We start from the raw sequence: 14,060 nt of genomic DNA, 5'->3' as shown, positions 1-14,060 counted from the left end.
TAAAAACTTTTTTTTTTACTTCATATATTTTGAAACAGGCGTCATACATAGACAATTTCTAGCAGCAAATCATGTGGACTCGTTAGAGGAGAGATTTAAGCATCTTGACATGCCTCAGTCACTGCTCTGTTTTAAGCTAACTAAACTAGCGCAAGAATTAGCCAACATGGTAGATTGGGGCAACTTGTCTCAGTCATTCTGGGGTTTGTTGTCACATATGCAAAAAAATGGGCCAATGAAAAATGCACCTCTGGCAACTCAGTTTACGTATGCCAGAATTGTTCTTCAGATGATGAGTCTGAAGAGTGAGGAAATTAGTTTGCCAAGTTTTGTTTCATTGTTTAAAAATGTTGTTGGAACGACAGTATGCCCACGTCAGGACTGGTGTAAGTTTCATGATGAACCAAATTATTTATTTATTTAAATTCAATTTAATCTCAAATTTCCAGTTAAAGAGAAGCAAAACATGCATTTGAAGCTGAGAGCTATGACCTACATGCCAGCAGTTCCTAAGGACTTACTTAATATTACTTAATTTCATAATATTTTATGTTAACGTTTGCTCAATGACTATATGGTACATTTTCAAGATCAATGATAAACAATTTCTCTGGCTGTAAAAACAAACAACAAAAATAGGAGAATAAGAACATTTTTGTCCTTGTTTTATTAGTTGCAAAATCCAGTGTGACATTTTACCCCATTAATGTGACAACTTACCCATTGAGGGGGCAACATGTCACATGTTCACTCTATTTGATGGCTTATAACTCCGCATTGACACAAGGTATGAAAATGACATGAATACAAAAAAATCCACCTAAGACTTTGGTCTTTCATCTGGTATACATGTTATTTATATATGATGTATTGATTCCAAGAAATATATAAAAGTATTAAGTGATACAAATAGCCCCGGTCTCCCTAGAGGTCAAATAAAAAATAAAATGCTTTAGACGCAGGTACATTTGCCCTTTTTTTTCCTTTTTTTTCCCCATACCTCATCTGCGAATTGCTTGTCCCATCTGTCAGTTTTACATTTAAATCCCCCGACCCCTCTCGTCTGAGCAGTCCCTGCATGTCGAAATGTCTCCCATCATTTGAAGCATTACACCATCTGATCGATGAGCGACGGTTACTCCTCATCTTTACCGTCCCTCCCTTCTTCTCCTCCCTCCGCACACATCTCTCCCGAAGCTGCGCGACCCCTCCTCCCTCTCCATCATTTTCCCATCCCCTACTACTCACTCTCCCCTCCGACAAACATGGCTGCGAAATCTGACGGTGCAGCCGTCTCTCCGCGAGCCCAAATTCCGGCCGACTGTCTCTCCAGGCCGGACCGGCGGCCTCCGCAGAGCCTCCACGCCGAGCAGCGCTACTCCCCGGCGGACTGCTGCTGGACCCTGGGCGCCCTTCTGATCTTCTTCTCGGACGGGGCCTCAGACCTGTGGCTGACCGCCGACTACTACCTCCGGAGGGACTACTGGCGCTTTGCTCTGACTCTGGTCTTTGTGATCGTCCCCTCCGTGGTGGTGCAGGTGTTGAGCTTCCGATGGTTTGCCTACGATTTCTCCGATACGCCGGAGAGCGGCACGGCTGCGGCCGCCATGGTGGCGGCGTCGTCCGGGGCGCATGGGGGCGACTTGAGCGCCAAGGACGGCGGGGAGCTGGGCGCTGGCCGCACCGCCGCGGACGGGGCCGGGATGCTGCCCGGGCCGCCCGCCGGGGGACGAAGCCGGGGATGCTGCAGAGTGTTCGTGTGGCTCTTCCAGGCCGTCGTTCACATCCTCCAGCTGGCACAAGTGTGGCGGTAAGGGCGGAGCAGGTGTGGTGAAACTATACACCCCGGCCAACCCTTTGTGCGTGTGTGTTTTGACTTGGGCATCAATGGAAAGCCGTTTGAGCATTTACTCCATAGCTTAAAGCCAACGCTCTTTGTCCTTATAGTGAGACAATTCAACGCACTAGTAGAATTATGGCACGTCGTACTAGAACGTTATTTTTGTTTTGTTTTTTCATGACTGTATGACATTTCTGCACGCTAGTAGAACAACTTTGGCGTGCTACTAGTGCTGCATGTTGGTGAGTAACAATTGTTTACCAGTTATCTACATATTACTTATTAGGCTTACTAGGAAACAGCTCAATGGCTACTATTTTTTTTCTCCATGGAACATTAATATGAGGACAAGTCCATCCCAGTGAATATCATCACATTCCAAGACAAATCAAACTGCACTAGTGGGCCCAACAGATTAATCGGTCAATATTACTTGTAGCTCTCAGCAGTTTTTTTCCCTGATTTTTGCCAACCGTCCCGTTTCTGCCCATTTTCTTTCTGTTGTAAAGTTTAACAGATAGGCTACTAAAATATTGCAATAAATTCTTATCTGCAATTCTGATATTTCCGCAATCCAAACGCTTCCTTTACAGTGAAGACAAATGGCATATTGTATCTTTTTTTTCCTGTGACTATACAAACCAGGCATTGTTATGGTCTAACAACATTTCATCACATTTTCCAATCAAAATAATCCTCACAAGTCAAATTACAATGATCCAAAGTCCAATGCTTTCCAATGAGCGGAGAGCGTCATTTAACTGACTAAGGCCGCCAATTTAACTTGTGACGTAAATTCAGAATTGTCAATATTTCACATTTTCATTGTTGTAAGAGTTAAGGGACCAAAAAAAAATGTAATTTTATTTTGACTGTCTCTCGGTTTAGTCACTGTCAGCCAGGGGTCGCCAGTGAGCAACTTGCATGATATGTTTGACAAATGCTGGAATCCGCATCTGCCTAAAAAAAATAAAAATAAATCATGTCGGACTATTTTATAGCCTTTCTGTCAATACTCAATGGCACATAAAATAGGTGGCCGGTAAAACAAAAAACAAAAAAACTTGAGCCTCAGTCGATACAGCGGAGACAGTGAAGCATTCCCTTTATGCTAGCAATGGCTAGCTAGCAGGCCCAAGGAGGTACCAGTCCTAGACAGTAAGTGTCAACCCCACCGTAAGAGATGAAAGTCTGGCCAGGTTCCACTTCGCTACGAGAGATCGCTGGTGATAGCATTAGCGAGGCTTTGTGGCCGAATGTTTCCCTGTCACTCGTTTCCTCAATTTGTAATATAGCTACGTTTGCCAGTTCCTTGACAAGCGTGCCATGTTGTTGTTGCTGGTTCAGTAATATGGTTCGATCAGAGGACGTCGTTAATATTTGTCAACTGTGGCCATGTGAAGCCCTTCGAGAGTCTTTTTTGATTAAGGGTTATATAAATAAACTTGACTTGACTTAATAAAATGATAGTCATACTGATTTTATCTACCAATAGAGATCCAGACCTTGATGTCATGCGTCCAAAAATGGCCGTTAGCGCAACCATTTTAGCAGCATAGAAAATGCGTCTGCCACTTTGCGTAAACGGCAAACGCCACACTTTAACAATGATGGACAGCTGTTGTGGACCAGCTGCCATAACGAGAAGAGACAAAAAAAGGGATCTAACATGCTCCAGGCTACCAAAAGAGGAACCAATGCAAAGCCAATGTTGAACTTTGTACATGGTGGCTAAATCAGCAGATGCTAACTGTTAACCACATGCAAAATGTGTGAGAAATAATCTGTTTTGTTAATTTGTGCTGCTACGGTTTCATAGACATTACACAGTTGAATTTAATAACTGACCAACACCATAAAGAAGACTTTTTACGGTATAAATGACGGCGGCTGCGGTCGAATTAGCAGCTGCTAGGTTGCTAACGTACACAAATAACAATGCAAGACTTGTGTGAAACTGCTAACTTCGATGGCATTTTGACCACAAATAAAGGGGAAATAAATCCAGATTGTACAAACTTGTAAAGCCTTTTTGTATGATCAGATTTGAAAGCACTAAAAGGCAAAAGAGGAGGTAATTCTATGTAGCAGCGTCACCGACTTGGGAAAAAAAAAAGCACTCCTGACACTTCATCGCCAATCCAACATGTTTACCTCGCGCATATATAGCAGAGAAATAGTCACGTGACGTCCGGATCTCTATAGCGCAGTTTTTCTGTTATAGTGAGTTGGTTATGTGTGTGAGGGTTAATCACATAGTGTTCAGGTGTTAATTGCTAGCTGTATTTGATTCGCTCATCACATCAGTTCTGGTACTGGTTCTGGACTTGGAACGGATTAATGACATTTCCATTCATTTGAATGTGAAACATTACCTCAGTTTGTAAACGTGAATGGAGTCAAGGAACAAATTTAAAGTTCAGAGGTTCCACTGCAAGACTTAAAATAACTTCTTCTTTTTTTGAGGGGGGGGGGGGCAATTTTGCTAATCAATGACTTCATTTGAGCAGCAACATTTTAATTTTGAGGAGTTATTTTTGAGCAGCTAATTGCTAAACTAGCTCAGATTATTTTAGCAATTAGCATGGCTTCGCAGTCTTTTCTTCCTCCGCACAACAGTTTTGGGACCATCTCGGGGGTTCAATTATCAGAAAGTATCTGTGATGCTCAGTTTTGCTATTCAAAGTGTTTTGACGAGGCACAAAATGTTCATATAAACTCACTAACCGACGTGGCTATTAGGCTTACTAAATTGGTTATGATGGTGTTGGAGTGGGAAAGATGAACGATCCAGCAGGAGATGTCAATGACTTCTCAGTTTTCCTGCCATGTCTGCGCCATTCCCTCGTTCGTACCAACGCCCTTTTTTAAGTGTCTCTAGGTGGAACTTGCTGACTCCCAGGGCCGGCGTGCGGCGAGACGAAAGCAAAACGCTTCCTCCCGCACGAGGCTGCTAGTAGGTCTGTGGGTCAGCAGCTCAGTCAGATAGCAGAGGCGGTACTCAAACTCCCGGCGCCCTGATCGCTTTCGACAGGCCCGAGTTGCCGCCAGGCCGGTGGAGGCGTTTGTGTGGCGGCAGGCTGTCAGACAGCCCGGCCAGCTGGATGCTCTTTCATCCCATGATGTGTTGCATGATGAAATAAGATGCAAATCAATTGCTTGGAATGAACATAAGCAGTCCCTGTGATTCGCTCTCTCTCTATCTTGCATCTCCGTCTACATAGACAGCCCGATATTGATCCCTACTTCCTCCGGGAGATGTGTGTGCGTGTGTGTGTGTCCAGCAACACATTAAAAAGCTGAATTACCGGTACTGCCATTAAAGCAATGGTGCGGGCTCCGTTTGTTGCAGTCCAGCACGTGCGCCCATTAAGAGGATTACCTTCCTGTTTCACCCTCAGCTGTGAACTGAAGATTGATCCATCAATCATACACAACCAATATAGCTGAGCAATATAGCCTAAAAAAAAACAGGTTGCATACATTTTTGTGAAGTTCTCTTGATTTTGTGCAGAGAAGCAATTGCAACTTGCGGTTAGCTAGCTAGCTACAGCGCCTTGCAAAAGTATTCATCCCCCTTGAGTTTTTCACTATTTTGGCAATTATATTTCATTGGAATTTTATTTGAAAGTTAAACAGAAAGTAGCACACAATCGTGAAGTGAAAGAAAGTGGATATCTTATTTCAAACTTGTTTTACAACAAAAAAACTGAATGGGGTGTGCAAAAGTATTCATCCCCCCTGAATTAATACTATGTCGAACCCCCTTTTGCTGAAATTGGGCTACAGGTTCAAGTCTTTTGGGGTATCACTTTTGCACATCGGGAGGCTGAAATGTTTGCCCTCCTTGCAAAACAGCTCCAGATGAGCCAGGCTCGATGGAGAGCGTGAGGGACAAAGTTGTGGACAGATTTAAAGCGGGAGAAGGATACAAACATATTTCAAAGGCTTTGAACATCTCACACTGTTCAATCAATCTTGACAACAACAAAAAAACTTGACAGCCAGCGTGTGGACCGGGCTTCACGCTGGTGTGGCTGCTTTAGAGCGCCTCATTGTCAAGTTGTGGAAATGCACTGCAATGACCTGGTGCGATATACTATGTAGTCCAGCCACCAGAGATTTTCTTTATTAAGTATGTACATTTTTTTTCTGAAACATGTAGCCTAATTAGGCTATGTAATGGCGCAAAACGGAATAGCATCCATTTTCCCATGTGGCGTTTGATTGACGGTTGAGATTTGAGCGGGGCGTGGTCTCAGTTTTACCCGTTGTTTATCTCGTCAGGTCTGCGCGTGCGCATTAAGTCGGTTCCGCTCCGCAAGCTGTTGTATCGAGCTTTAGGCTGTTTCTTAAAAAAAAACTTAACCAGCGTGTTTATATTTATTTATCCATTATTTAAAACTCATTTGATTGCAAATAAAGGACTTCAGCTCATTCATTTAATTGCCTTTTCAGCGATGGCCTCGACAAACTGGCGCATAGCGCATGCGCAGTGATACTTTCAGCTCGCTTCGGTTAATCATCTCCACGCGCACGCGGCAGTTCACGGGGAATCAAAGGCCGACCATAACTCTTCCAATGCTAGTGGGTAATTTCTTACACGTAATTCAGTACTTTTCTATTGCACAGGTTGGCAATTATCATGAAAAAAATGTCAAGGAACGATCACATTATTGTAATTGTGTGTCACGGAGTATTCCAGAGGAAGTGTACTATTCTTGACACTTTAGGCTTGAGAATGAAAACGCGTGCGTAATTGTCCGCGCTCGCCAGATTGTGGTGGTGTTTGTGTGTCTTTTACACATTTCATCCCCGAGGTGCAATTTGTGTAGCGGGAAGCAAAACAACAGAAGGATGCAGACTCCCTCGTGGTTAAACTAAGCTTGCTGGTGACATCAGGCCCTTCAGATGCGTCCGACGCCTCCACATCCAAAGAGAAAACCCATTTATCGTGAATGCTGTTTGCGTAAGGCGTGTTCGTGGCAGAAGGTCACCATCAAAGCGAGGGTGGGGGCGGGGCTCCATGTCAACAAGGGATTTGCACTGAGCCTAACGTTCAATCCCCAAACTGGATTGAGTGCTTTTATTTTGTTTCCTTGCTGTTTTTGCAGCCGTCCGACTCAAGCGCACAAAAGCTCCACGCGCTCCTTTCTGATGTATGCGCTAAAATTAAAAGCTCACAGCTGCTCAGTTCACTCTCTGTAGAAATCCCAGAGGAACCAGACGCAGCGTTTTGTCAAACACAACTGACGGCGCACACTCGAAATGTGTTCATCCTCACTTTGGGCAATCCAAACAAATGACGTCACGTGAACGATATCTCCCGCAGGTACGTCCGGGCCCTGTATTTGGGCGTGCAGAGCCGCTGGCACAGGGAGCCGGAGCGGCGGCACTACTACTGGCGCATGATGTTTGAGAGCGCCGACATCAGCATCCTCCGTTTGCTCGAGTCCTTCTTGAAGAGCGCCCCCCAGCTGGTGCTGCAGCTTTCCATCATGATTGTCACCGGTGACGTGCTGCCTCTTCAGGGTGAGCGAGCGCCTTCACGTTACTCTGAGTTGTGCTATTACAATTGCATTCACTAGAGGGCGCTCTGAATTATTAAGATTTAAAAAAATAAATAAACACACACACGTATTGTATTGCAGTGGCGGGCCTTCTGTGGGGACTAACCCGACTTAATCCATTTTTTAATTCCATTTCTAGGACATTCACAAATGCATAAAACTTGCTCAACATGTTACAGTGTTGCTCTGACCAAATATGAGAGGATGGGAAAGTGCTGATGTTGTTGTGGGCTTGCTAGCTGGCCCTGTGAGGCAAATTTGAAATCTGATTGCTTAAATAATTCCATAATATAATGATTCTGATGGCGGTGGACAGATCAAATCTAGAGGCTAAAATCTGATGGGATTTACAGTTGAGTCTGCACAGCCCTCTTCTAATGCTAGAGATATAAAAAAATAAATAAGAACAAAATTAATAATTTCAAAACTTTCCCCACCATTAATGTGGCCTATAAACCGTAAAGGTCAATTGAAGATTATTATTATTTTTGGGTGGGTGTAAAATTTAACAACTTCAATAATGTGGTTGCAAAAGTGTGCACACCCTCTTATCACTGGGCATGCTTAACTCCAAATAAAGTTCTGGTGTGGCATTTCATGACATATTCCTAACTTTCTAGCAGAAGCCTGAAGTGATTAGTTATAGTGGAAAAAAGAGGTTGAATATATTTATTCTGTTGTCATTTTTTTGTATCACCAAAATTGTGTTATTTGCATTTAAAATGTTATCTGCACAAAGGTGTGTAGACTTTTTACTTGCACCGCACAGAAACTGCAGGAACCAAATGTAGCCAACAGAAATGCATAGACAACAGCTAACTCAAACTCAAGATCTAACCCCGCCACATCATTTTATGTGGCCCGCTAAATCAAATACATCATGTCTACTTTGTTTATTTTTCATTTTGGCAGTAACTCAGTACCAAAATTTATTTTCAACGAATTCTGCTGCAACATAAATAGGACAATAGTTGCACAGTATACTAAAACATTGGCTTGCCATTATTTTCTAAGAATTTGACATTCCTGGAAGTGTCGGAATAAATGATTACAATTTCTCAGCGCAAATATTCTAGTTATGTTGGCCCACCACTGCAGTATTGCTATATTTCAGTTAGTATCTACTGACTCACCCAATATTTCACCCAATAGAAGAAGTTATGAACGGTGCCCTTTTGTTCCTGTGGTTGACATTTCAGTTCATGCACACGGGACAAAAAGTGAAAATTAATTCCTCGATCTGCACCTTTATCCAGATCTCCACTGACATTAAATGGGTTCTGTGTGTCCACCCACCTCAAAGTGTCATGGAAATCAGTTAAGTAGTCTTTGTGTGATCCTGATGAAACTAACGAACTAACTAACCAACCAACCACAAAGGGTGATCATAACATAACCTCTTGCACATGCGCTTTGTACTTGGTGGTACCTCAAAGATTTGAACAGTAAATTGTTTGACGTTCAAAGCTAAATTATCATTATTTTGGCAATAATTTGTTCCATAGAACCAACTGGAAGGCTTTATTGCACAAAATATTTAGTCAGCAGACTAAAAATGAACACAAGAGCCCAACCAATCTAGGTTTTTGGAGGCAAGTGCCGATTCTGATATTTGTCAGAACCAATTAATTGGGCAATTAAAAAATATACAGCAATTAATAAAATAACTTATTTTTTGGTCCCTTAATAACTGTTTTACAATACCTACTTGACTTTGGTAGGGACTTTAACACTGACAGGTTTGATTTGGTGAGATAATTTATTTAGTTTTTTACTGTGGATAAGATGACGATTGGAACTTTGGGGTGCATTTTTTGTCCCACTCCAAACTTTACAACCTTTGTGGCGTTTGAACTTCGAGGTACCACTGTATCTATGGCTTGACTTTTTCCCGCCATCTCAGCATGCTCGTATGGAGGACCAAAACTGCCAAAATTCAAAATAAATAAATGACTAAATGAAGACATAAATGACTAAAAGGTGAAAATAAAAACGGATATAAAAAATATAATTAGAAAATTAAATAAATAAAAAATATATATAAATGGAAATAAAAACAACTATATATATATACAGTATATACACACACACATACATAAATGAATACATCTGTATTTAATTTTTTTATTATATTTTTTATATTTGTTTTTATTTTCACTTTTATTTATTTATTAGTCATTTATTTATTTGGAATTTTGGCAGTTTTGGTCCATACTGCCAGGACGAAATGTTATTCAAATGAGGGGGCGGTCCTAGGTGTGTCTTGGGATGGACTCCGCCATTGCAAACTGCCTTTCATTAGTCGAGTGAGCGGGTCGGCAAACAAGGAAGTCTTGCCGGCTTGCGTTGGAGAACTCCAGCAATGGACGACTATCTGGTCCACTGTCACCACAACTTGCAACTTGAGTTGCTCGACAACAAGTCGAGGTGACAGTGGACCAGATCGTCGTCCATTGCTGGAGCTCTCCAATGCAAGCCGACGAGACTTCCTTGTTCGCAAAGCCGCTCTCTCGACCAATGAAAAATAGTTTACTTTGCAACGTCGGAGTCCAACCCAGGACCACCCCCTCATTTGAATAACATTTCGACCTGGCAGTATGGAACAAAACTGCCAAAATGAAAAATAAACAAATGACTAAATAAATACATAAAAAGGAAAATAAAGTATAAAATAAATATAAAAAATATAATTCAAAAATTAAATACAATTTTTTAAATTTATGTGTATATATATATATATATATATATATATATATATATATATATATATATATATATGTATATATATATATATTCCAATTTCCATTATATATATATATATATATATATATATATATATATATATATATATATATATATATATATATATATATATATATATATATATATATATATATATATGTATATATATATATTCCAATTTCCATTTATATATATATATATATATATATATATATATATATATATATATATATATATATATATATATATATATATATTTTTTTTTTTTCAAATTATATTTTTTATATCTGTTTTTATTTTCACTTTTAGTCATTTATTTATTTAGTCATTTATTTATTTTTCATTTTGGCAGTTTTGGTCCTCCATATGCTCGCACATGTGCAGGGACGCTAATGCTGAACCTAATCTTGTGCTTCATTTATTTATTTTTGAGCGGCTTACTTTAAAATGTCACTAGTGCTCGTCATCCATTCTATTCTTACTTCTTCTACCTCCTCAGGGCTTTCAGCGTCCGCCTCTCTGATGTCCCTGGCCTGGATGGTGGCCTCCTATCAGAAAGTCCTGAGGGACTCCAGAGATGATAAGCTTCCCATGAGCTATAAGGCAGTCATGGTTCAGATCCTGTGGCATCTCTTCACCATCGGGGCCCGAGCTCTCGCCTTCGCTCTCTTCGCCTCCGTGTTCCAGCTGTACTTTGGCATCTTCATCGTGGCGCACTGGTGCATCATGACCTTTTGGATCATTCAAGGCGAGACAGACTTCTGCATGTCCAAGTGGGAGGAGATCATCTACAACATGATGGTGGGCATTGTGTACGTGTTCTGCTGGTTCAGTGTGAAGGAGGGCCGCACTCGCTGCAGGATGCTCACCTACATTCTGACGGTGTTCATTGAGAATGTGGCCCTCACCACCATTTGGTATCTATACCGCGGCCCTCGTTCCTCAGACTTTTACGCCGTGGTCATGGTGTGCGTGGTGGCCAGCAGCTACGCTCTGGGCACCTTCTTCATGTTTGTTTACTACTGCCTGCTCCACCCGGACGGCCCCGTTTCAGGGTGGGGCTACGTGGTGGAGAAGCAGGCGGCCGCGGAGGCGCTGGTGTCCCCGACGTCCAGCCTCCCCCCAGACGTGGTGAGCAGCCCCCCCAGGACCTTGCAGAGAACTAAAGACAGAGAGCAGGGGTCCGGGATGGACGGGGATGTGTTCCAGGTGCGACCGCCTCGGGGACCTCGGGCACCAGTTCGCCAGCCTACGCCCAGGACAGAGGGGCCTGTCATCCGAATAGACCTGCCCAGGAAGAGTTACCCCGCCTGGGACGCGCACTACATAGACCGGAGGCTGCGCAAAACCATCCTGGTGCTGGAGAGCGCCGCTCCGGTTGCGCCACGGATTCAGTACCGCTGCCTGAGCACGCCCAAAGAAGTGATGGAGTATGAGACCACGGTGTGACATGATGAGACTCTCTACAGTGACTTGAACAAGTTTGTTTGCTAATGCAAAGTGCTATGTCGTTGTCAGTGGTGGTGCGTATTAAGGTTGACTTGAGAAGGTCATTTGACTGTCTCTAAAATTTTGAAGGCACTTGTCCAATTTTCAATGTTTCACTGACAAATTGAGGAGGAGACAAAATTCTCAACAGGTGAATCAACCAATACATTTTTTGGTTGATTTCACGTCTGCTGGCAACTTATGTCATTTGGGTGCAGCACAACAGCTAAATGCCGCTTCACCGTGTTTGCTTTGAACTCTGTGCTCCACTAATTGACCCGAGTCTGCAGACCTCAGCACCTAAGTTTATATTCAATTAGGACCCAAACCATTCAGTCATTTATAGACCAGTAGCAGAATTTTAAAATCAATTCTACAGTTGACTGGGAGCCAGTGTAAAGCCTTTAGGACTGGAGTAATAACTTCTGATCTCTTTATTCCGGTCAAACCCGAGCTGCAGCGTTCTGAATGAGCGGCAGCTGCTTGTAGAATTGCTTTTAAACAGTCTTCTCCATCATGCTATTGACATTTTTACATAATTCAAACAGGAAGTGGCCACTGAACATGTGATTGGTCAGGATGTGTGGCGGTGGCTGTGTCCACACTAAGCAGAAGGGGGAAGGGGGAGGCTCCAGATACGTAGCACAGTGAGCACACAAAGAGGAGCAAGAGAAAGCATTGCGATGGATGGATGGATGGACTGAAACATAGCAAAGTTGGACAAGTGTTTATTCAAAAGTTTAGAGGCAGTAAAATCTGTAAAGATTATATTGCATTTCAAGGGGAAGTCAACGTTAAACATTTCTTGACAATAATGTCATATGTGATCTCACTAGTATAAACATGACATTCTTATTAATATTACATTTGTTGAATATGAAGCAAAATCCAGCTGTTTTTATCCAATTCGGGGCAGCCATTTTGCCACCTGCTGTCGACGGAAGATGACATCACAGTTGCTTAGGGCTCAGGCAACGACCAATCACAGCTCACCTTTTTTTCTGAAGCTGAACTGTGATTGGTTGTTACCTGAGACCTGAGCAACTGTGATGTAATTTTCACTTGAAAGCAAATAGCAAAATGGCCGCCTTCTGATATTGATAAAAACTGCTAGATTTTGCTTCTTAACTCACATTCCACTAACGCAATGTTAACCAGAATACCGTATTTAGGTTAGCGGGGCTGCAAAAAACATATTATTGTCAAGAAAAACGTTTTGGGTTGATTTCCTCTTTCAGGTTGTGACGCGATGTGACAACAGTCTGTTCATCTCCGCAGTGACTTGACAAAGTGCATTTGCCCATGCAAAGTGCTACAATGTTGTCAATGATGGTGCATACTACGGTTTGTGCATTTCTCAGGTGAGGGCGGTATTAAGCAACAAGAACAAGAGGCTTAAAGCAATGTAAAGCGTGTCTGATTACTAACAACGGCAGCTAGAACGGAAACATCACTGAACACGATGGCGAGACACTCCCACTGTACTGTTCTTTTAAATACTGCACCAGTAGTGATCGTCACCATTTTCAAAGCTGTCACTCATGTTGAAGGAATGGTCGCTTTCAAATGTGGAGGGGCGGCTTCAACGCAACATCAGAGTTGAATGTAAAAACAGTAGAAAACGTGTTTGTGACATGACTTGAGCGTTTCTATGCCTTTTGCGGGATATAAAACATTCCTGTGTCATTGTTGAGGTGAGCTAGAACGTTTCTATAATCTAGTGTGAATATTCAGCTGCCTGGGTGAAAATTAGCACATTATTGAGGGGGTAATGTCCACGTGATGGAGAAGAGCCAACAGGTCAGATTTGCCGTGTAAATGAAATGAGAACGTTATAGCTGTCGGTGCTTGTTCTGTTATCCATATTTTGTTGCGTAAATAATGTCAAGTTTTAGCTGCAGACACCGCGGTGACTTCCACAGAGAATAGCACAAGTGATGGCTAAAGGCATGTTGGTATATTTCATCAGGGTTCTTTGTTTTCATCTCCATGCAAGGAAAAAGTGAGTGTAGGAAACCAACTTTTAAGTTCATTTCAAGTTGTGTCATTGGGATAAGGCAGTTTTATTGTAAACAACACTGTCCAGGCATATAAATCAGTCAACAGCCCATCCAGCACCTTTAACAGCCCAAGGAAGACGTCAAATGGGGTTTATGGTGCTAAGTGTCGGACTCGGTCACGTATCATCAAGCACACCGTGTCACTTCAAATAAGCTTGGGAGGAACTGCACCTCAAATGCAAAGCAAGAATCAAAAAGCCTTAAACTGGTCGCACCGGACTGTTGCGCTAAATGAGAAGGTGAAGACAATATCATGAAGTCTGTTGCTTGAATAAAGAGCAATGTGTTTACCTGACGTGCTGCCCTCTTTTTCCGTTGGGACAAAATGCAGGAAATAGGTTTGATGTTGTCACAGAGTGC

At 42.3% G+C, this 14,060-nt stretch overlaps 1 protein-coding gene across 1 annotated transcript; it reads left to right on the top strand.

Annotated features, from left to right (window-relative positions):
• Window positions 1-1,210: 1,210 nt before the first annotated feature.
• Window positions 1,211-13,995, top strand: xkr7a (XK related 7a). The gene is made up of 3 exons (XM_077549410.1): window positions 1,211-1,810; window positions 7,173-7,372; window positions 10,652-13,995. Exons 1-3 carry the CDS (start codon window positions 1,266-1,268, stop codon window positions 11,599-11,601), a joined length of 1,695 nt encoding a protein of 564 aa, XP_077405536.1. The 5' UTR covers window positions 1,211-1,265; the 3' UTR covers window positions 11,602-13,995.
• Window positions 13,996-14,060: the final 65 nt, after the last annotated feature.

Source organism: Vanacampus margaritifer, chromosome 1, assembly GCF_051991255.1.
Source record: "Vanacampus margaritifer isolate UIUO_Vmar chromosome 1, RoL_Vmar_1.0, whole genome shotgun sequence".
Taxonomy (NCBI): domain Eukaryota; kingdom Metazoa; phylum Chordata; class Actinopteri; order Syngnathiformes; family Syngnathidae; genus Vanacampus; species Vanacampus margaritifer.
The sequence above is the reverse complement of the archived record's forward strand: the minus strand, read 5'-3'. Positions and strand labels throughout refer to the sequence as shown.

Excerpts from the sequence above, each read along its gene's own strand:
- xkr7a (XM_077549410.1), top strand. The coding sequence starts at position 1,266 with ATGGCTGCGAAATCTGACGGTGCAGCCGTCTCTCCGCGAGCCCAAATT. Across the intron at positions 1,811-7,172 it reads CAGCTGGCACAAGTGTGGCG|GTACGTCCGGGCCCTGTATT; the intron begins GTAAGGGCGGAG and ends TATCTCCCGCAG. Across the intron at positions 7,373-10,651 it reads TGACGTGCTGCCTCTTCAGG|GGCTTTCAGCGTCCGCCTCT; the intron begins GTGAGCGAGCGC and ends CTACCTCCTCAG.